This window comes from Pygocentrus nattereri, chromosome 5 (assembly GCF_015220715.1).
Source record: "Pygocentrus nattereri isolate fPygNat1 chromosome 5, fPygNat1.pri, whole genome shotgun sequence".
Classification (NCBI taxonomy): domain Eukaryota; kingdom Metazoa; phylum Chordata; class Actinopteri; order Characiformes; family Serrasalmidae; genus Pygocentrus; species Pygocentrus nattereri.
Window position 1 is genome coordinate 36449184 of NC_051215.1, and position 22595 is coordinate 36471778.

Consider the following 22595-nt stretch of genomic DNA (forward strand, 5'->3'; position numbering starts at 1 on the left):
CTAAAACTATAAGACAATAACACAATCATATTTCATTCTATACATTATGTAATGTTATATTTACTACACATAAAATGTAATGTTATTTATTAGTATCTATGAGGTAAATTGAATGGTAAATGTCTAATGAACTACTGACAAATTGCAATTTTTCTCTTCTTTTATTTTCATGTTCTGAAGAAAATTCTAATCTAATCTTGGTCTTGTCTCAGTCTCAACATCATTTAGACACAGTATTGTCTTCAAGGCCATTAATGGCCTTGACTAAACAGTAAATAAAACCCAAGGTTTATATCTATCGTGGTCCTCGGAAAGATGTTAGGATGATCAGTTAATGAAGTTATTGTTGCTCAGAGTTGGTTTCTGGTAGCAAGGTACCACTGATGTCTGCCCAGTAAGGCAGAGTGGGTGGTCTTTTGAGCTTTTTAAACATGGCAGTTCACAGCCACCTCACCTTGCCAATTAGCCTGGCTCTGCTTTGGCTGCCATACTTAAGTCATGCCTGATGGGCTGCTGGTTGGCTCAGCTGCCATCTCATTCTCCCCACCCTCGCAGCCCTTAGGGAGAAAATGACAAGGAGAGAGAAAGTAGTGAATCCATTCTCCACTGGAGCTGAGGAGCAGTGCCAGTAACGGCCAAAATGATGGGCAGAGCGCTTTTTGCTTTGTAGCTTGGGCTGAACCTCTGAAAGCAGCACGGCCGTGTCAGCTTCACCCGCAGCTCTGCACCTCCTCTCTGTCTCTGCTCATCTCCACCGCTCTGCTCATCTCTCCGCACTGTGCACTCGCCTTTACTCTCCGCTCCGAGCTGGAGACGTGCAGGCGAGACACATACAGAGCAGGGTGAAGATGAAAAGAGAGAGAAGGAGAGAGAGAGACTTAGGAAAAAGGGAGATTTATAAGAACTCTGGATTAAATATTAACCCAAAGAGCTCTGTGTTGTGTCCCCAGGATAAACACATAAATAAGAGCATGCGTGTGTGGCTGTGTGTGATGATGGCAGGATACCACAGCCAGACTTCTCAGCCACTGAACATGGAACTCAGAAAACTGTTGAACATTTAATACTCCTTTTTTCCACTCTTTCAGTTTTTTTTACTCGCTCCTTTACACTCCATATTCTAGCTTGAATATCATTACCATATGATAGCAGGAGAGATGGCTTTGTGGAACAGGAAGCAGGCCATCTGAGTTAAATTTATACTAGATGCATCCACAGCTCAAGGAACTTTTCACCGTCTGAGAAACAAAATTAGTCAGAAGGTAATAAAACGTGCAGTTAAAAATTCATTTTCCTTGAATGATTCAGCCTCTTTGTGATGCAGCAGAAGTAGTGAAATCCCAGTCACTGTTTTATTTTATACCGTCGTTTCACAAGCCAGCAAGGATGCTTTCAGTCTATCATATAGAGGTCGTCCAAGAAGTGTTTCTCTGGGAATAAAGTGGTACAACTCAATGTGCCAAGCATACAAACACAAGCTCTCTTGCTCTCTCTTACTCTCTCTCCCTCACACACCAACACACAACCAAGGACAGCACAGTACAGTTATCTCCTCTATCAAACGGTCTTCTCTATCTGGAGTCTCTGACAGCAGTGTTAACAAGATCTAGCCTGTCTGATGACATCTTGCTCTCTGCACTCTTTCTGGGACACACAGACATACACACATGCATGTAAATATATAGTGCCAGCTTATTAATAACACTTGCTTTGTACTTACACTTAGTGACTATTTTATCAGGTTCTGATGCCAAATAATGAGTGAGAAGTTGGCACTTGATAATGCCTTCTGAGTTGGGCAGATGCTAGAGGGCACTACCAAGCGAGTCCAAAATGGATAGATTCCTGTGCAACTTTTGTGCACACAAGTATACACATTATACAAGACGCTTATCCTTCTGGGTCATGGGTGGTGCTGGACCCTATCCCAGCGGTCATTGCGTGGAAACACCCTTGACAGGTTGCCAATTCATCACAGGGTTGGAAGTTTTGTATATAATTGTAAGTTGTAAATGAGTATTTGTTTTATACATAGACAACTGCACTCGTTTTCTAGAGACAGAACAGCATGAACAGCATTGCTGTCATATTTTAAAATGTTGTTTCATTGCAGTTTTTGGGTTTTCTAATACTGTCTTTAGCACATTAATGATGTCAGTGAGTACAGCCAATAGGCTGATCGGCGTGCCAGCTGGTCATTATTCAGTTGTCAGAATGCTAGTGCCCTAATGCTCAAAACTTGTGTGCTGTAAAAAAAAAGAAAAGAAAAGTTTTCATTGATATTTTTATGTAGTACAACCCCAATGAAGTTGGGACGTTGTGTAAAACATAAATAAAAACAGAATACGATGATTTGCAAATCCTTTTCAACGCATATTCAATTGAATACACTACAAAGACAAGAAATTTAATGTTTAAACAGATAAACTTTATTGCTTTTTGCAAATATTCACTCATTTTGAATTTGATGCCTGCAACATGTTACAAAGAAGTTGGGACAGAGGGAACAAAAGACTGGGAAAGTTGAGGAATGCTCAAAAAAACGCCTGTTCGGAACATTCCACAGGTGAGTGTCATGATTGGGTATAAAGGGAGCATCTCTGAAAGGCTCAGTCATTCACAAGCAAGGATGGGGCGAGGTTCACCACTTTGTGAACAACTGTGTGAGCAAATAGTCCAACAGTTTAAGAACAACGTTTCTCAACATGCAATTGCAAGGAATTTAGGGATTTCATCATCTACAGTCCATAATATGATCAAAAGATTCAGAGAATCTGGAGAAATCTCTGCAAGTAAGCGGCAAGGCAGAAAACCAACACTGAATGCCCGTGACCTTTGCATTATAAAGTGCAAAATACGACAATGGAGACCCCGGACTGTTGAGCAACTGAAGTTGAACATCAAGCAAGAATGGGAAAGAATTCCACCTAGAAAGCTTCAACAATTAGTGTCCTCAGTTCCCAAACGCTTATTGAGTGTTGTTAAAAGGAAAGGTGATGTAATACAGTGGTAAACATGCCCTTGTCCCAACTGCTTTGGAACGTGTTGCAGGCATCAAATTCAAAATGAGTGAATATTTGAAAAAAAAACAACAAAGTTTATCTGTTTAAACATTAAATATCTTGTCTTTGCAGTGTATTCAATTGAATATACATTGAAAATGATTTTCAAATCATTGCATTCTGTTTTTATTTATGTCCCAACTTCATTGGAATTGGGGTTGTTAATTAATCTACTTTTTTCTACATTCTTTTAAATTCTTTGACCAAAAAAAAAAAAAAAAAATAAATTCAATCAGTAAGGGCACGGGTATCCAATCTTATCTACAGAAGGCCAGTGTGGCTGCAGGTTTTCACTCCAACAAATCAGGAGGTCACCTGATGAAACGTCTGAAGACTAAGACCAACTGGTTAAACAAGTGGAATTAGATGCACTTCAGCTAGTTTGGAGTAAAACCTGCAGACACACCAACCCTTTGCAGATAAGCTTGGACACGCCTGCTCTATGGGTTTGTTCATCATTTGTAATAAAATAAATGGAATAGAAGGTGGCTCCTCATAAACTGACTGTACTCATACAACAGTTCCACGGCATAGTCTGATTAGTTGAGAAGCGTTATGCCTCAGGGTGTTTCTTTCACAATAACTGGATCAGTCTGCTAAGCCCCATAACTTCTAAGTAACTTCTTTAAGATAATATTTGACCTATGCCTCGTCCAATTCACAGGAAGATTGGGACAGCAGGCATACATCGAATTCCAAATCTATTACTGGCCCTACGTTTTTGGTCAGCAGCTGTGAAAGCAGAAATAAACACACTAGAATTAGCCATAAACTAAACCAGATACAGAACAAAATTCGGCAAACAAGCTAGGCTGTGAAATGCTTTACAAGCCAGCTGGAACAAAATAACATTCAGGTTAATCTGGAACAAATGGGAAACTTGATATTGGGTTAGTTTTATGGATCTGTCCATGGCAAAAGACTTATCTTGCCATAAGTGTCCCCAGAGAACGGTAATTACTAATTAGATGTAAATCAATAGTGGCATGATGGTAGCTCTGCCTCTCTGGACATCACATTACAGATTTAGACGCATACCCCAGCTCTGTTCTCGCATGGCAGAATGCTGCGATGGTCCTTTATGCAGTGCTATTGGCCTAAAGCTAGTAATAGCATCCTTATGTGCTTATTAATGGTTACTGTGAGTGGATTTATGCAGGCTGGACACGTTTGGTGCAGACAGGGTCTGCCTCCATCCCTGCTGCAGCCGGCATTAATATACATGAAGACATTAGAAGGGCATATGATGCGGCAGTTCTGTATGGAGATGGAGGTGAGGAGCTTCAGGGCGGTGGGCCAAACCCAGCACCAATGCACTGAGGAAGCTGCAGCAAGCTTTAATGGGCTACTTCTGCAGTTATTAGGCTGTTAACCACACACACACACACACACACACATACACAATTTCTAAGCCGCTTCTCCCTCAGGGTCGCGCGGGGGGGTGTTGTGCTGGAGCCTATCCCAGCAGTAGGCTGTTAACCAGTGCTTTATATGTTCTATAGAGCAGTGCTGGTGCTGTCTGTCTATTCAGTGAATCACTTCATGAAATGCTTTTCATGGGTATTTTGGGAGCTATTGTGTGGCGCATTCTGCAGATGGGTTTGTCATAAATATTATTTGAATACCACAGAGTTTGCTGATCTTTAATTAACTTTAATTAGAAACCCACAGAATTAATGTTTTGAGATTGTTAAGCAACATTTGTTAACCCCTTATACCATTTAAAGTCACTAGTTAGTAAAGCAAGAAGCAGCAAGAAACCAGTTACAGTGTGTTAGAAACAGTGTTACAGCGTCAGGTGGCTTAGTGTTCTTGTAAAATATTGACAAACTACAGTACAATGTTTAATGAATTATTTGGTCACAGGTTTTTTTATTATTTGGATGGTCCCCTAAACATGATATACAGATATAAACATTATTAACACGCTTTCTAGGGATAGTAAGTTGATTATCAATAACATTTAGGTAGGGGCTAAGTTTAGGAGAAGATATAGGTTTTGCCTAGAGGTTAGGGTTAGGTTTAGGATTAGGTTAAAATTTCATAGAATCTTTCACATGCAGCTCAGGCTCAGTTGCATTTAATAGATGTTTATTTGAGTGTTAGTTGAGTTAAATTGAGCATTTACAAAGCATCTACAGTTGACCATCCAAATAAAGTGTTACCAATTATTTATCCAAAAAAAAAAAAACACAGTAAACAATTGTTTTACCAAGCAGTTATTTAGGGGTAGTCCATGGTTGCCAATCAACATAACGATCAAAGGTTATTCCAACAGCTGCACTTTGATTTTGGTGTATTAATATAACTTGTCAAAGTTAAGGCATTTTCTTAACTCCTAATTTAACTAATTAAATCATTCATAGTTCCAGAAGCCCAGGTACTTGCGTGCTGTTGCTATGACCTTGCAATTTTTTTAAGCTTATTGATTGATCCTTATAAAACCAAAGTCATTTCCAGCTACTGAAATGTCTTGAATTTGTTTTTTACTGATGGACGTTGAGTCTTCAGTAAGCGAAACATGGAGCTGATGTCAGGAATAATAATAGTATTAAGAACCTGTGGTAACCTGATGTGCACTCTGCATTTAAACAGAAGATACTGTTATAAAATTATTGAAAGCAAGAAATACTGATACTGATACTGATACTGATTCTGATTAAGCTTATTTTGTCCACTGTTTTTGTAACAGATGAACTGCTTTATAAATGGAAAGTGATGTATGGTTTCTATACAGATTTGAGCAAACAATACAAGTGCAAGTAATTGCAACTGACTGCATAAAATAATGCAATTAATCAAGATTAATTGTTTTAATCAATTGTGTGGGGGTGGCAGCAGGCGGTGCACCTCAGTAATCATAATGAATTTCTTCTGTCTCTGTCAGAGAGGGGTGTCCTGTATTTGTGTTGTGCTAGCTGAGTGCTCTCAATAAGCAGTGAGGTCACTGTGTGATCTGTCTTGTCTTTCTGTTCAGTATAGGTCTGCTGCTCTTGGCAAAGGCACTGGACAGAGAAACCACCGACCAATACCGCCTCATCGTCACAGCCTCTGATGGACACCAAGGAGGGGTATAGCTCCAGCCTCATCTCATTTCATAACCACAAGCACATCTTGAAGTCAAACATTAACATTAAAGTTGCAGATCATTAATTCAGTCCTTTCATAAATCATTCATTGGACTTTTCAAAGTGTTGTGCACCTAAGCGGGGGCATTTTCTTTGGCATAGTTTTACATCTGTAGAGTAAAACAGAAGCCAGCAGTGAGACACTCTTGGCATGGCTAGCGGTCACCTGGGCACTTCATTAAATGTAAATGCACCTCTGCTGCCAAGCTCTGATAACCAAATGAAAATCCTTTCATTTAATCACGCACCTTAATGGGCCAATTTCTCACAGCTGCTTATGCTCTTTATTGATAGTAAACGCTCTGTCTCTCTCTCTCTCTCTCTCTCTCTCTCTGTCTCTCTCTCTCTCTCTCTCTCTCTTCATATCCTTTATATCTTTGCTTTGTTTCATTTTCTTTCTCTCTTTTCTCTCTCTATCCTCTCTTTCTCTCTCTCTCTCTCTCTCTCTCTCTCTCTCTATCCTCTCTTTCTCTCTCTCTCTCTCTCTCTCTCTCTCTCTCATATCCTTTATATCTTTGCTTTGTTTCATTTTCTTTCTCTCTTTGCTCTCTTTTCTCTCTCTATCCTCTCTCTCTCTCTCTCTCTCTCTCTCTCTCTTTCTCTCTCCCTCTTTTTATCTCCAAGGATATATATCTCAGTTTTTTATATATTTGATATATATCTCTATATTCTAAATCTTTCTGTACTTCTGTTTTCCTTTGTTCTTTTCAAAATTACAGTTGATAGCAGCATAGCAAACTTAATTCATCGGGTTTCACTCTAATATTGGCAATGCAAATTTAATGTTGCATCACAGCATTAATGTGCCATGCACACACATAAACACACAGCCAGTTTCTCTGTGAAATCAGAGCCTGAATAATTTTAATACTTATTAACTGACTTTTTTCCTTTTGCTTTTCATTTCTTCATTTCTTTAATTCCAAGAAAATTGAAACTAAATGCAAATTCATATGTTTTTTAATTGCGCCCACCTTTTTATAAGTGCATTTTCTCCACCTTTATCTGCTCGGTGATGGGGGTTGAGGTACGTTTTGAATGTGATAAATAAATACTAGCAGCTCATTTATCAAACTCATCCAGTGGCAGACCTACTGGACTGTAATCGAGCCAGCGCCTTCACTGAGTCATGCAGAACAGCGGCATAATTACCTTTGAAAGGACAAGAGCTTGTCCTGACTTATAAGGGCCCACTAGCAGAAGTGACAAGTTCTTCTGATGGGCTACATCTTCCACTCTACCCTCACAAAGAGCAGCACTCCTGCATCCTGTGCCTTATCTCTGCCCTGTTCTCTGCGCAGTTGAATTTCAATAACTATCTCTAAAATGATCACAGAAGAAGTGGGAAATCATGCTTGATTGGAAAATGATAAAAAATAAACAAGAATGCTGTTTTACTAGGAACAAATTAGAACAGCCTAGAGCAAATGTGTTTTTATTTTCACTCTATTGAGAGAAGCACAAAAATGGCATTATTGGTGTTGATATCTAAGAGACATAGGCAGAAAAATCATAATTAAGGGGCACTTCCGACTATTGAGAAGATCGCGTGAGTGGACCAAGCATTCTGTGCCTCATCCTCTTGTACATATGTCCACTGAGGGTGCAATAATTTTGGTACTTATTGAAAAGTCTAATTTAAACACCTTTAATGCACATACATGTAGGCTATGGGGCAACTGTCTAAGCATGGGGAGATCATGAGACATATCCTTGGCGATGCCACAGCCATCTGTCTAGAAGAGTCTAAGAGAGTGTAATTGGCCTCTCTAAGGGCCCTCCCTGTCCCCATCACTCTACATGATGCTGGCCAACTTGGGCATCTGTTAGCTGATGTGACAAAAATGCCAGTTAGTGTTCTCCTCCAAGCACATTGAGCTGTCCGGTGAACTTTGAAAATATATAATAGCTGACTTTACATGTCTTGGAGGAAGCATGTGCTGGGCTTCACCCTCCTAGCTTGGTAGCACTGTGGTTTAAGGAGAGACGTAACTAGTGAGTGGAATGACTAAATTGTCAAGATATTGTTTTGAATTTTGTGTGTCATTACAACCCTAATATACTCTATGAATTATGGATTTTCTGGTTAGGCTGATGAGCAGATTTCATAAGTTCAGTGTAGCACCGAGCCATTAATACAAATAAGTGCTTGTTTATGGAGTTGGAAATGTCTGCATTTTGAATGATGATGGGGAACATGTGAGATGACTGGAGCTGATGCACAACACATGAAGGTGACATTTAACAGGCCATTCGGTAACTCTCTATATTTTCCCATTTATGAGCTTTTCATTTGTCTAGGGAAAAGCTTTAATGATGCAGAGAAGTGCTGAAATATGTGTGTGCGTGTGTGTGTGTGTGTGTGTGAGAGAGAGAGAGAGAGAGAGAGAGAGAGAGAGAGAAGAATGATTTTGACTTTAATGTTTCACCTGGGTGGCTACAGCATTAACATTCACACACACACATACACATTTGTGCAGCATATGGTGAGATTTGAAGCATTTGAACAGGATAAATCACCACAGCCTCTCTGCTGGAAATCTAAGCTAGCACGCATGGCCCTGAAAACAATGTGTGTGGTGAATTTCACAATACATGATAGTGAACCGTTACCCATGTACACAAACACAAATACAGTAAAAAGTTGAGGTAGTGTTGAATAGCGGCATTGCCCTGCTGATGACATCCCTTATAAATAATGTGTAGCCACAACATATTAATGCATGGGAATGAGATTGTAATGCGTAGCCACAACTTAATTAGGATCTTGCCACATTAGGATCTCGTTCTCACATCTTACTATGTTGTGGCCATGACTTATGTTGTTCCTCCGCCTTACTAAGTCACATTATTTTTATTTATACAGGGTTTTCACCAGCAGGGCTCCATCAGTAGTAACTCAACATATTAAAAAGATTAAAAAACCTTATTAATTTACACACAAACATCTAGGTTGCTCCATTTCAGTGAGACTCAGCAGATGCCAAAACCTCAGGAACACTTGTGTTGGTTGACCAGAATCTGTCATTTAGAAAAATGCTGCATTTTTTAAATATTAAAAAATAAACTAGCAATGGCTATAAATACTTTTTACTTTAGTCTCTTGCAAAAATATAAACTTGTACACAATGTTTGTTTCTGTAATGGAAAACACAAAGAAGCACAATGAGTGTTTATTTTGTGATTCTGAACTTGTTATCATCATGTCAAAGTGACAGTGTTTAGCTTGTTATTATATGTATGCCTTAGTTGATAAAACTTGCTGATTGGTGGTGCAACTGAATTAAGTAACGCTGTACTTTGAAACTAACTAATGTTAAATTTAACTCATAATTACTTACACAATATTGGCACAAAACAGTCCAGTTTCTAATCGTTATATATGGGTTGCATCAGTGCTTATCAGTTCACTGAAAAAGTTGTCCTAAATAATTTGATTTTCCCAAATAATTAGAATACTGATGAATCTGTGAATGCTTTAGATTCTGAAATACTGAGCAGTCAGGGAAACATTTCCAATTCCTCTCGTAAAATTTGAAAGTGTGCTGTCTCTGGGGTTTTGCTAATTAGTTAATTATGCATGTCTGTGTCCCAGAAGGACAAAAACATTTCACTCCATTTCATCGCAGCGTTACTCTGCACGAGAGAACTGCTGCAGTGAATTATTCATTACGTGTTACAGTATTGAAGTTCCAGGCATGCAGTGAGTGAAGACTGCATTGTGTGTCTGCAGACATGTTGCTGGAAGCGTATGAGGAATAAACCCTTCAGAAGATTGTTGCTCCAAATGGCAGTTTGTTGCTTTCTCTCCAGAACTTTTCTCATAAGTCATCCTTTACTGGAAACTGTTTATATTGTCTGATATCTAATCAGTGCTGGACGGTTATCCTTTTGGTAAATAGCATTTTCATACCTCAAATACTGATTTACATTTTTGAAATGGAAAAAAAAACCACACACAGAGACATTAGCAAAGGCATATAAAGTAACACTAGCGTGCATATATGGTTGTTGAGTGCAGTATATTAACATAATATAAATTATTTATAGTCTCACATGTACAGCCACTTATGGCCGCCTCTGTCCCTAACCCACTCTCTTTATCCACAGACCTCGACCGCCACTGTCAGCATTGTGGTCACAGATGTCAATGACAATGATCCGACCTTTGACCTCACCCTTCCTAGGAACTTGACTGTACAGGAGGAGAGGGCCAACATATCTGTGGGTCAAGTCAGGGTGAGTAGATCCACAATTTTCCACAATCCACAATTTTTTTTTTTTTTTTTTACATGAGGGCACAAACATACTATTTCCAGACTAACCCTTTTGGAATTATGTTCAAATGTTAAATGCTTCTTAGTGCTTTTGATATACTTTTGAAGATCTGGATACTTTTTCTACCTGACATTTCTATACAAGTTCCTTAAATAATAGCATGTATGCATTTATGATTTCCCAATTAAGCCATACTAAATTAGAATCATTACTCACCTTAAAGACTGTCCCTGATGACTAGCTCTGTTCCGCCCCATCAAACAGTGAAGATTTTTAATTAGTGACTCAGATTAATCAGGCTTTGGTTGGTTAGAGCTATAATCAATGAAAGATGCATCAGACTATCATTTGTGAAGCCGTGTCTTCATTTGTTTTGACAGCCAGCTCTTTTTATTGTTAATTTGTTGATGTCTTTTTTATTAAATTTGTACAGTCGTGAGTGACAAGGTCAAAACGATCTGCTTGAATCAGAATTTGGAAAAGCTTTCAAAGATAATCACTGGGTACTCTTGAAGCAGTTCCTAGATGTTTATTTTGTCTCAATTTTGCTGTCAAATTTATGAAATGATGTGTTTAACAATAAAGCAAATGATCGTCAGTCATAAAAAACGGCCTCTGGGAAGCTGAGCTATCTTAGAAATAAATTATTTTACCTTCCTGGAACGGGGCCTTGTCATGGCGGAAGGGCTTGCGTGGTCTAGGGATCTTCAGAGCTAAGTTGTTGGGAGCAATATGCTCCTGGTAGGGTCTACTAGGGCGAACAAGTCTGGAGTGAAGACCCAGACTAATGCGATCCAAAAACCCACCATGAAAAAGGGGCACAGGACCTAGGCCTTGGGGTAGTGTCCCCTGGCGAGCGCCTGGTGGCCGGGCAGCCCGCGTAATCTGGCCATGCTCAGCCCGAAGAGGTAACGTGGGAAGATCATGTGGGCCCATCACCTACAAGGTCTAGCATGGAGGAGCGGTGCAGTGCTGCACAGGCAGTGGGAGATTGCAGGGGGGCCCTTGGTGGCCTAGGCCCTTGCAGCAGAAACTGGCTCTTGGCATGTGGAATATAACCTCACTGGGGGGAAGGAGCCGGAGCTTGTGCAGGAGGTTGAGAGATACCAACTAGATATAGTTGGGCTCACCTCCACCCACAGTGTCAGCTCTGGAACGAAACTCCTGGATAGGGGTTGGTCCCTCTCCTACTCAGGGGTTGCACAGGGTGAGAGGCGCTGGGCAGGTGTGGGGATACTCACAAGTCCCTGGCTGGCAACCGTGCAGTTGGAGTTTGTCCCAGTTTATGGACGAGAGGGTCGGCTCAACGTGAATTAAAATTGCAGAGAGGAAAACTCTGACTTTTGTGTGTGCTTATGCACCAAACAACAGGTCAGAGTATTCGGCCTTCTTGGAGTTAGTGGGCGGGGTTCTGGAAAGGGTCCCGTCTACAGACTCCATAGTCTTACTGGGGGACTTCAATGCTCATGTTGGCAATGACTCAGAGACCTGGAGATGGTCTGATTGGGAAGAACAGCCTGCCCGATCTAAACCCGAATGGTGAATTGTTATTGGACTTCTGTGCCAGGAATGGATTGTCCATAATGAGCACCAAGTTCGAATCCAAGGATGTTCATAAGTGTACATGGTACCAGAGCTCCTTGGGTCAGAGGTCAATGATCGACTTTGTTGTCGTTTCATCTGACTTGGGACCATATCTTCTGGACACTCGGGTGAAGGGAAGTGCTGAGCTGTCCTCTGATCACCATTTGGTGGTGAGTTGGATCAGATGGCAAGGAAAACTGGTGGTCAGACCCGGTAGGCCCAAGCGAATAGTGAGGGTGTGCTGGGAACGACTGTCGGAGGCTCCTGGTCGGAATTATTTCAACTCCAACAGGGAGAGCTTTTCTCATGTCCCGGGGGAGGTAGGGGACATGGAGTCTGAATGGACCCTGTTCAAAACCTCCATTGTGGAAGCTGCCAGGCATAGCTGTGGCCAAAGGTTTGTGGGTGCCTGTCAGGGCGGTAACCCAAGAACCCCCTGGTGGACACCAGTAGTGAGTGAGGCTGTCAAGCTGAAGAAAGAGGCCTTTAGGGACTGGATGGTCCGAAGGATTCCTGACTCAGCAGATAGGTGCCGACAGGCGAAAAAGTTGACAGCCGCATCGGTGGCAGAAGCAAAATCCAGGGCGTGGGAGGAGTTTGGTGAAGCCATGGAAAAAGACTTTTGGTCAACTTCAAGGACGTTCTGGACAACTGTCCTGCGACTCAGGAGTGGTTGGGGTGGCTGTGCCCAAGCTGTATTCGGCAAGGGTGGAGAAACTCTGACTTCAAGTGAGGATATGGTCGGTCGGTGGAAGGAGCACTTTGAAGAACTCCTTAATCCGGTAGTCAGGGCCGGAGGCCTCTGGCATGTCAAGCTCCATTTCCCTGGTGGATGTCACTGAGGTAGTTGGCAAGCCCTACAGTGGCAAGGCACCGGGGTTGGATGAGATTCGTCTGGAGATGCTTAAGGGTCTGGATATTGTGGGGCTGTCATGGCTGACACGTCTCTGCAATATTGCATGGACATCAGGAATAGTACCTTTGGGCTGGCAGACCGGGGTGGTGGTCAACTATTGGGGTATCACACTCAGCCTCCATGGGAAAGTATATGCCAAGGTGCTAGAAAGGAGACTTCAACCGGTAGTTGAACCTCAGATTGAGGAGGAACAATGCGGTTTCTGTCCCGGCCGTGGAACAATGGACCAGCTTTTAACCCTCTCACGGGTTGTTGAGGGGGCATTTGAGTTTGCCAACCCAGTCTACATGTGTTTTGTGGATTTGGAGAAGGCTAACGACCATGTTCCCCAAGATATTTTGTAGGAGGTCGTCCGGGAGTATGGGGTACCAGGGCTACTATTTTGGGCCATTCGATCTCTGTACTCCCAGAGTGAGAGCTGTGTTCGTATACTCAGCATTAAGTTGGACCCTTTCAGTGTTAGTGTTGGGCTCCGGCAGGGTTGTGCCCTGTTTCCTGTTCGTGATATTCATGGACAGGGTGTCAAGGTGTAGCTGAGGTCAGGAGGGCATTATGTGTGGAGGCTGGAGGGTGGCATCTCTGCTTTTGTAGACAATGTTGTTCTTTTGGCTGAATCACATGGATGCCTCCAGTGCTCACTGGAGCAGTTTGCAGCTGAGTGTGAAGCTGTTGGTATATGGATCAGCACCTCCAAATCTGAGTCCATGGTCTTAGCCTGGAAAAGAATGGCATGCCCACTCCAGGTAAGGGGAAAGGACTTGCCCCAGGTAGAGGAGTTTAAGTATCTCGGGGTCTTGTTCACAAGTAATGGGAAGAGGGATCGTGATATTGGCTGCAGGCTGGGACAGGCGGCAGCAGTAATGCGGTCACTGTACCGGACTGTAGTGGTGAAGAGTGAGCTGAGCCATAAAGCACAGCTCTCTGTTTACCGGTCGGGCTACATCCCAACCCTCACCTATGGTCATGAGCTGTGGGTAATGACCGAAAGAATGAGATTGCGAATACAAGCGGCAGAAAAGAGCTTTCTTTGCAGGGTTTTGGACTACACTCTACTTGATAGGGTGAGGATCTCAGGCATCCAGGAGGAGATTGGAGTAGCGCTACTCCTCTGCATTGAGAGGAGCCAGTTGAGGTGGTTCGTGCATATGATTTGGATGCCCCCTGGACGAGCTGGGGGTGTACCAGGCACGGCCTACAGGGATAAGACCCCGGGGTTGTCCTAGGACCCGCTGGAGTGATTACATCTCCAAGTTGGCCTGGGAGCGGCTTGGGGTTCCCAATGAGCTGGAGGAAGTTGTGGGGGACCGGGTCATCTGGGATTCTCTGCTCTCCCAACTGCTACAAAGACCGTGTCTGGACTAAACGGTTAACGACGATGATAATGATTTTACTTTGTATTGTGTTGTACAAGTCCACTTCATCCCCTTCACTGTCTCTGTGCTTGATTAAGAAGGACAAACAGGAGCATTTTCTTTTTATTCTCACAATGGCACTGATCTCCCAGAACAGTAAGACATTTAGAGCCTCACACATTATAGATACATGCACAGATATTTGGACCTCACTGATATATACCTTAGGACACAGTTACAGTGCATGTTTGTTGTCTGTTTGTTTGTTTGTCTCACTTTCACATATTCATTTAATGACTTAATTATTGAAGACAGCATATGCTGTGGGAGCTTTCTGTCACAACTCGCATTTGTGGGATATTTAAAACACATTTCCTTTCCATACTAAGCAGTTGTTAGTGAGGGAAGCCATTCTTTGTGCGCTTATTTCTCAGCACTGAAATGTGTTTTCTTTTCTCAGGACTCCTTGATGTTCCTTTTAATTTTAGTGCTTTTTCATTTTGCTCATGCTGATGGGATTTCTTCTCCTCTTTCTCTCATCCCTCTCTCCTCCTCTGCTGGATTAGTGTCATGCCTTTGTCTTTCATACTGTCTTTCACATCTGCTGTTTGTGGCAGATTAAATGGGAAAAGAAAGTTATATGCTGCTCCACTCATACAACATTTATTTGCCTGTCTTTCAATCCATCTGTCCACCCATTTATTCATATATCCATTCATCTTTGATTGTAATTAGATTCAACACAATTCTTACTATGGCTTCTGTTCCTTCTCTCTCTCTCTCTCTCTCTCTCTCTCTCTCTCTCTCTCACACACACACACACACACACACACACACACACACACACACACCCTTTATCTCTCTTTCTCTTTACCCTGTTTCCTCCACCCCTCCTTCCTGTTGTCTGTAATTATTGTAAGGAGGAATTAGCAGCAGCACTTCTGAACCCATTAGAGTTGTATGCTTATACTGAGTTTGCATGCAAAAGAGCTATTATATCCTTGCCTCAATTAGTAAGTAAACTTTCCCCTCCTCCATAAACAACACAAATAATATGATCAATTTATTCTTCATATTCTATATGTCTGTCACATGCTGAACTGCCATTAGGCCGCAAGCTTATTAACTGGTTCATTACCAGCAACATAAAAAGGTTCTGAACTCCTGTACAGACCATATCTTCTAACAAATTAGTTCAAAGTCAGCGTTGAAAACTCATTCGGACATTACACTAAAATCATTTTGTATTGAATCACCCTGTAATTATACTTATATCTATTTTATTAAAATAAACGATTGGACATTTTTTTGTCACTACCAAAACAGCCATAACATTATTGAAACTTCAAATGTTCGTTAGTAATTAGTGACTGTTTGGGTCAGGACAGTTTTAGCTAATTTTGAGCATAACTCAAGATACATGACTAGCAAACACAGCACTGAACAGTAGAACATAAAATCATAAAATTTCATTACAACACCAAATAGTTTACTTCACTGTGGAAAGTATGTGTTTTAGTAGTGACAGTCCTTAAGGTTACACACTGATTTTCAAACTTTGGGACACATTTACTTCAGTAACACTTCCTGCTCTAAAATGCGGCTAAAATAAATCTCCACTTATGAACTAAAACTCTGTGCTTTGGTAGTGATGCAGTTTTTACATTATATATTTAAATTAAACTCATGATAAATCTATCATCTTGTAATTTTGATCTTAAAGGAATCAGGAATCAGTATGTTTAAAAACTAAAAAAAGTTTAAAGTGTGTGTATTTAGCTTATAACTATTTACTTACTATTTACTACTATTTACTATTACTATTTATTACTAATTACTATTACTTTTTTCTCTTTTCATGCATTGAGTTTAGATATATCATAACATAATCTTTGTAAATATCTAATGTACAAATACTTTTTTTTTTTACGGTGGGACTGCAGTTTGAACTCATTTGGTACAATGGTCCATAAACCTATAGGCTTCCCTAACTGAAACTATTTTTTGTGTCCATACCCCTCTTTCATCCTTCCCATTCTTCCTTTTCATCCTCCCATTCCATTTAGACCTCTATTCAAGCACATGAACTGTTCTACCTCCCATAGCTTGTGTCCACACTTATCTGTCCTTTCCTTTTTCTCCTTCTTCTCCTCTAAGACTCCATTTAAGTGTTTGTTGATTCATTTCAGTGCTTAATATACAATATGAAAATTAAAATTTAGCTTTGGGTTGATGAAGGTTTGAATGTTAATTATTTCTGTTCGATCTTGTCTCCCCCTCCTGCGGAGAAGCAAGCAGTGTGGGTGTTTTAAATAGATGGTTCAGTATTCCACTGGATTGCTCATTGTATAATGAATTAGTGGCTCTGCAGATAAAGCCTCTGACCTTTTGAACCCGTACATGATGGGCATTTTGGGGAAAAATCTTATTGCAAGTACAAGTGGAAATAGTGACTTTCATGAAAACAATAGCGCAATCATAAGACTGTTCAGAAAGACTCTGTTCTGTGTTTTGGAACAATTAAGCATCTGTCCATTTCATTAAATGAATACTTCCTACTATCCGCTGGGCCATTTTCTGTTGCCTATTTGCAAGAAGTAACATTTTCAAGTAAGCTGGGTTGTGTCGCATACAGAATTACAGTTTACATGTCTGTTTGACAGAGATCTCTTCTCCTCTCTCTTTTGTTAGGCCACTGACCCGGATGCCGGGCTAAATGGTCAAGTGCGCTACCGGCTACTCACTTACACAGGCCTCTTCAGTATTAATGCTAATGGCAGCATCTTCACATCCGTGCCACTGGACAGGGAGACGCAGAGCCAGTATGAGCTGGTGGTAGAAGCTTCGGATGGGGCGGTGGACCCTCGGAGGGCCACCCTCACACTGCTAGTTAGAGTGCTGGACATCAACGATAACAGCCCAGTATTCTCCCAGCCATTTTACACAGTGAACGTGCCTGAGAACACTCCAGCTGGAACCATCATTCTTCGCCTCACTGTAAGCCCACCACACCTGAGTGCACCCTACTCTAACGGTGCATGATTTGCCTTCAGGGAATAAGTGAAGTTTATAATACCATGTTACTTCATGCTCTGACAGTTGGCTCTCTGCTGGAGCTGTCTGTCTAACTCCATTCTATAGGCAGCATCTTTCCAAGGATGAATTAAAATAACTGACATGTTTCATATAATCTTTCTTTAAACCAATCTGGAACCTTTAGCTCCATTAAGTAGCCAGGTAGCTGGACAAACTTTTTCCTTTCAGCACAAGCCATTGTTGCAGAATCATTGGATTTTTTATACAGTCTACCGCCTTTCTCCTTATGGATGAATGATGCTTAAATGCAGTCTGTTACATCAAAGCCTTCAGCATTATCAGAGCAACTAGCCTCACTTTACTCATCCCTGGCTCTTAGGCTTTCTAGCTGCAACTCAAAGGGAACACTTTCAGTTTCAATAGACTAGAGAACTCAATAGACTAGAGAACTGACTGTTCATGTGCCTATCTAGAGTCTAAATTCACAAATGAGTCTGGGTCTAGTCTCTTATTTCCAGGGGGATTCATTTAATTTGACAAATGTTTATGATATGCTTGACAGGCTCAATGGGGAAAAGCAGGAAGCTATCTTGCAAAAAAGGCATAAGAGAAAATGTGTGCGAGTGTGCCTCTTAAGATCTTACTGTTCAGGCTCAAGGGCACTCTTGGGATTTCGAAAGCCACATTAAGAAAAAGAATGTAATTAGCATCGTATTCTAAGGCAGTGCGTTTCAACTCAATTCCTGAGGAAACTACTACCTTGCAACCTTTTGAGTATTTCTTGCCCCAACATACCTGAACAAATTCATCAGGTAATAAGCAAGCTCTTTATCAGCTGGATCAGATGTTTTGGGGCAAGAATACTATGCAGGGCAGTGTGCTCCCAGGACTAGAGCTGAGATCCACTGTTCTAAGAAAAATCCTGATGTTATAAAAAACAATATTTCTCAGTCCTGCACACATGACTATAATTGGCTGTAGATCTTTAAATCTTCAGTATTAAAATCCTCATAACAAAGTTTGTTTCACAAAATTCTGGTGCATTGTTCAGTGTTAAAACTGGACACATTTGTATTTATGTGTTTAGATCACGTGGCTCTGTTGCTTGGCAGGAATTGTTCCAGTCTAATTTTAAATTTTGAAAATAAGGTTTTACGTGTGACCTGGCGGGACATTGGCTAATAGTTTCAAGAATGTTAGGACATTGTGGACATTAGACACTCATTTCTTTTTTTAGAACAGAACTTTTTTAGTTGTGTGGCTTTATAGAGGCATAAAATAATCTCTTCAGTTTAGCATATGTATCAGCAAGCTTAATCCTCAGAGTGATGTACAAGGAACATGTGCTTTAAACTGCTTCGATTGTCTGTGTTGCTCATGACTCCCACTGGGTTCCATTAACATTAACATAAAAAGCAAATTTCTAAAATCTTCAGTGCTCTGACATATGTACAGACAGCAGTGTGACTAACCAGTCAGACTGTATATGATAAAAAATGGATTACTGTAGCATATAATAATTATCAGACAGTTTGTGTATTTCTGTGGTAGAGTGTCTAAGATGGAGACTAGTGTATTCCCGGCTTGTGTTCAACTATCATCATATTAACAAGTCTTTCCTGAGTTGAACTTGGTGCATTAACATAGGGAAAACACTTAACTATGCAGGGCAGTGGTACACCAGGTCCAGGTTTGACAAGTACTCACAGAAGGGCAGAGAGTGATGGAGAGCAGACAGAGGAGTAGAGTGAGAGAGCGATATGCAGGGACAGATAGGGTGCGTGACAGCGTGAGATGACAGCGATGGTGACGTATTTTTATCTGGATATAGATGACACCTCCAGGCCTTTCCAGCGCAGGCTGGTGTCAGAGCAGTGTGAGCCCTAGTGACAGCCGCCGATCTGGGCCAGATGATGAAGAGCTTGTGCGTGTGTGCTTCTCACTGGGGCTTTTGACTCCTTTATTTATATATTTTTGGGGAAATCTTTGAGATGAGTCTAGAATGTAATTCCCTGTGCCTCCCACATCAAAGGGAGTATCCTGAAAGGTTCCCACACCCACAGAGAAACCTGCCTTCTCTCAGCTCCCCCCCCTGTTGCTCTCCTGTCAGACACAGCCTTTCTAATCAGGGTTGAGCTTTGAGCCAAAAGCACTCAGTTATGTTTGGTAGGGTGTGCGTTTGTGTGTGTGCACAGGCTAACAAGTGAGCAGGGGTGTGCGTGCATGTCAGAGGGTGTGTATGTAGGCACAGGCTCTTTCTGAATATACAGTCATATGCATGATATATGCTTGCTCGTGGGCATCTTGGTTAAATTACATGTGTTGTTGATGTTCTAAGTAAAAATACTGTATGAGTTCTCTCCAGAAAATACATTTCTGCACATTTTAATGCACATAACTGTTGCACAAATAATGTTTATTTTATAGCCTGTGCAAAGGTCTTTGAACATGCATTATCTTAATAAAAATTTTTTTTTTACATTACTAAATATTTGCCCTTGTGGACTGTTATGTCTCTTATGCAATCCTTTGTACTGCATACCTTAGACAGCTACAGTGTATCTTCCACTGGTCCAGTCCAGTAGTCATCATTATCTGATCCATCCTCCCTGTTTTTAAGTTAGTTATCTGTCATCTACAATTACATGTTATGAGTTTTTCCTTTAAAGTAATGGGTCAGCCAAAACAAACAAACAAACAAAAAACAAAATAAATGTAGACACATTTCCCCTTTGCTAATCAATCAGCCAAGACATGCTTGGTGTCCAGAGTTTCTTTTTAGTTTTGCACTGGAGGCTAGTGTAACTAGTAGTGGAAGCTTTTAGTCACTGATTGGCTCACCTAGATGATCGCACACTTGCCTGAAACCACAGTGAGATGTTATGTAATGTAATATATTTAATGATATGGTTTCTGACACTGTATGACATATTATCGTCCATAATACCATAACATGGAATGGAATAAATCTGAGTAATGTAATCTAAAAAACGGTCCAAGATTTAGAAGGAATCAGAATGATGATCTCTTGATGATTTCACAGTTTGACACTTGTTCTACTTAGGGGCCACAAAGTTGCTGAAATGTCTATGTCCAGCTTAAAGCAGTGAGACCTGTACTTAAATAGTTCCCCATGCTACGGCAGCAAGTATAATCTGTGCTAAAAAAAAAGTTAACTGTGCAAATAAATACATTAACTAGATAATAAATAAATAAAAACTAGATAATAAATGCATTAACTTGTAATGTAAGGAGGTTGTAAAGCAACTACATGCATGTTTTTTGAGTTTTTTACTGTGTTTTGTAGGCATAATTTAGATGCGGTGCTAAAAATCTAAGCAGAACTTTTGACCAAACTGAGTTTAGGGGCAATTGTGGGCTGGAGGTTAGGGAACCAGCCCTGTGACCGGAAGGTTGCTGGTTCAATCCCCTTGGCTTACAGTCCATGACTGAAGTGCCCTTGAGCAATGCACCTAAACCCCATTTGCTCCCCGGGCACCGTGGATAGGGCTGCCCACTGCTTCCTGGCAAATGTGCTCATTGCCCCCTAATGTGTGTGTTCACTAGTGTGCATGTATGTGGGTGTTTCACTGCACAGATGGGTTAAATGCAGAGGTTTAATTTCACAGTGTGCGAACACCGTGACAAATGGTTCTAAGTTGTTCTATTCTAGAGAAGAGAATAAGAAGCAATGCAGAAAGTTGACTTAAAATGTGACCTGACTTATTTTTATAGTGTAGTGGCAGCCATCTTAAAGTCTGAATACTGTCAGCTTTTGTTTGTTTTTGATAGATGAGAGTACATCATGTAGAAATGGGACCATAAACGCAAAAATATTGGAGATAACAATTGAATATGGTTTGGTGATCATTTAGGCATTTTGTATTGTGATAACATTGTGGATCTACATTTATTTGTTTGCTATATTAACTTTGTGACTCCAGGGCAAAAATATAGTTCAAGTATCTTGGTTGATTTACTACATTTGTGGTAAAGGGAACTTTTTTTTTTAACCAAACCAACATAAATACGAACCAACAAACATAAATACAAATGAACTCTTCCCTCTGTCTCTCACCCTCCAGGCAGTGGACGCAGATCTGGTCTCTAACATTACATACAGGATAAGGACGGATGCGGCTCGGCAGCTTTTTGCTGTGGACAGGCTCAGTGGGGCTCTCTCAGTGCTACAGGCTCTGGACTTCGAGGCCCTGGGCAGAGACGGTGCTAATTATACATTCCAAGTTGAGGCCCTAGATCACGAAGGGGTCCTGCCACCTGGAGTGGCTACAGTTCTAGTAAGGATCACGGTAAGTGCAATGATTGAATACGATGTTTATACTCAACCTACTCACTTGGCATCTCATCCATCTGTAAGACTTGCTTTAACTGCAGTGCTTTAGCTGCACCACTCTTTATGTGACAGCATTCAGTAAAGTGTAGCTCCAGTGAAAAACAGGTATTGTGAGTGGACCGTTCATTTGGCGTAGACATCATTTTATCACTATCAGTAAAAGTAATAGTAGCAGCGTTGATGGTGTTCCAGCAGTATCTACAAATTTGTTCTCAGAATTCAATTAGCTGAGAGAGAGAAGTACAGTGCTGCCAGATTTTTTGGGTGAAGGGCTCTGTGGTACATTTGTCTGGATTCATGCCAGTATCCACCTACTTCCTTTCTGGCTGACAGTGACGACACTGACAGATAAAGCGATGAGCGAGTTACAGTGCTGGCACTGCTGTTCCAGGCTTGAATGATTCATTAGCTTTGTGACTGCAATTATGTCCAGATTTGAGCAAAAACACTCACTAGCGTCTCAGAAGATTAGCCATAGGATCAAAACGGAAGGATTAGCCACCTCCAGTTTTCAGCTGTGTGTGTGTGTGTGCGTGTGTTTGTGCACGTGTGTGTGTGTGCGTGTGTGTGCGCGCGTGTGTGTGTGTGTGCGTGTCTGAGTGTGAGACTGCGAGTAACATAAGTATGGAGAGAAAGTTATTCACAGGTTCTCTCATATGTTAGGATTGGAATTGATGACATGAGCTGATTGTTTTAAGATTTGATCACTAAGATTTGAGTAGTTATAAATGTATGCATGAGTGCATTTTGCCACTGCCACATCAAATTTGGAAGTGCATTGCGACTAATTTCTAGATTCGAGTATCCATAACAGTAAACGAATGGATATCCAGTAAACTGCAGAGACGGAAAAAGCAACAGTAAAAAGGGGAATAAAAATAGACT

At 41.1% G+C, this 22595-nt stretch overlaps 1 protein-coding gene across 9 annotated transcripts in view; it reads left to right on the forward strand.

Annotated features, from left to right (window-relative positions):
* The window catches only part of pcdh15a (protocadherin-related 15a), a 332115-nt gene that overhangs the window by 222863 nt on the left and 86657 nt on the right, over nt 1-22595 (forward strand). For all 9 annotated transcript variants that reach the window (XM_037538811.1, XM_037538812.1, XM_037538818.1 and 6 more), the window contains 4 exons: nt 6040-6133; nt 10301-10429; nt 17012-17317; nt 21442-21666. In XM_037538811.1, coding sequence (XP_037394708.1) covers nt 6040-6133; nt 10301-10429; nt 17012-17317; nt 21442-21666 — 754 coding nt within the window. The remainder of the gene's footprint in view (nt 1-6039; nt 6134-10300; nt 10430-17011; nt 17318-21441; nt 21667-22595) is intronic.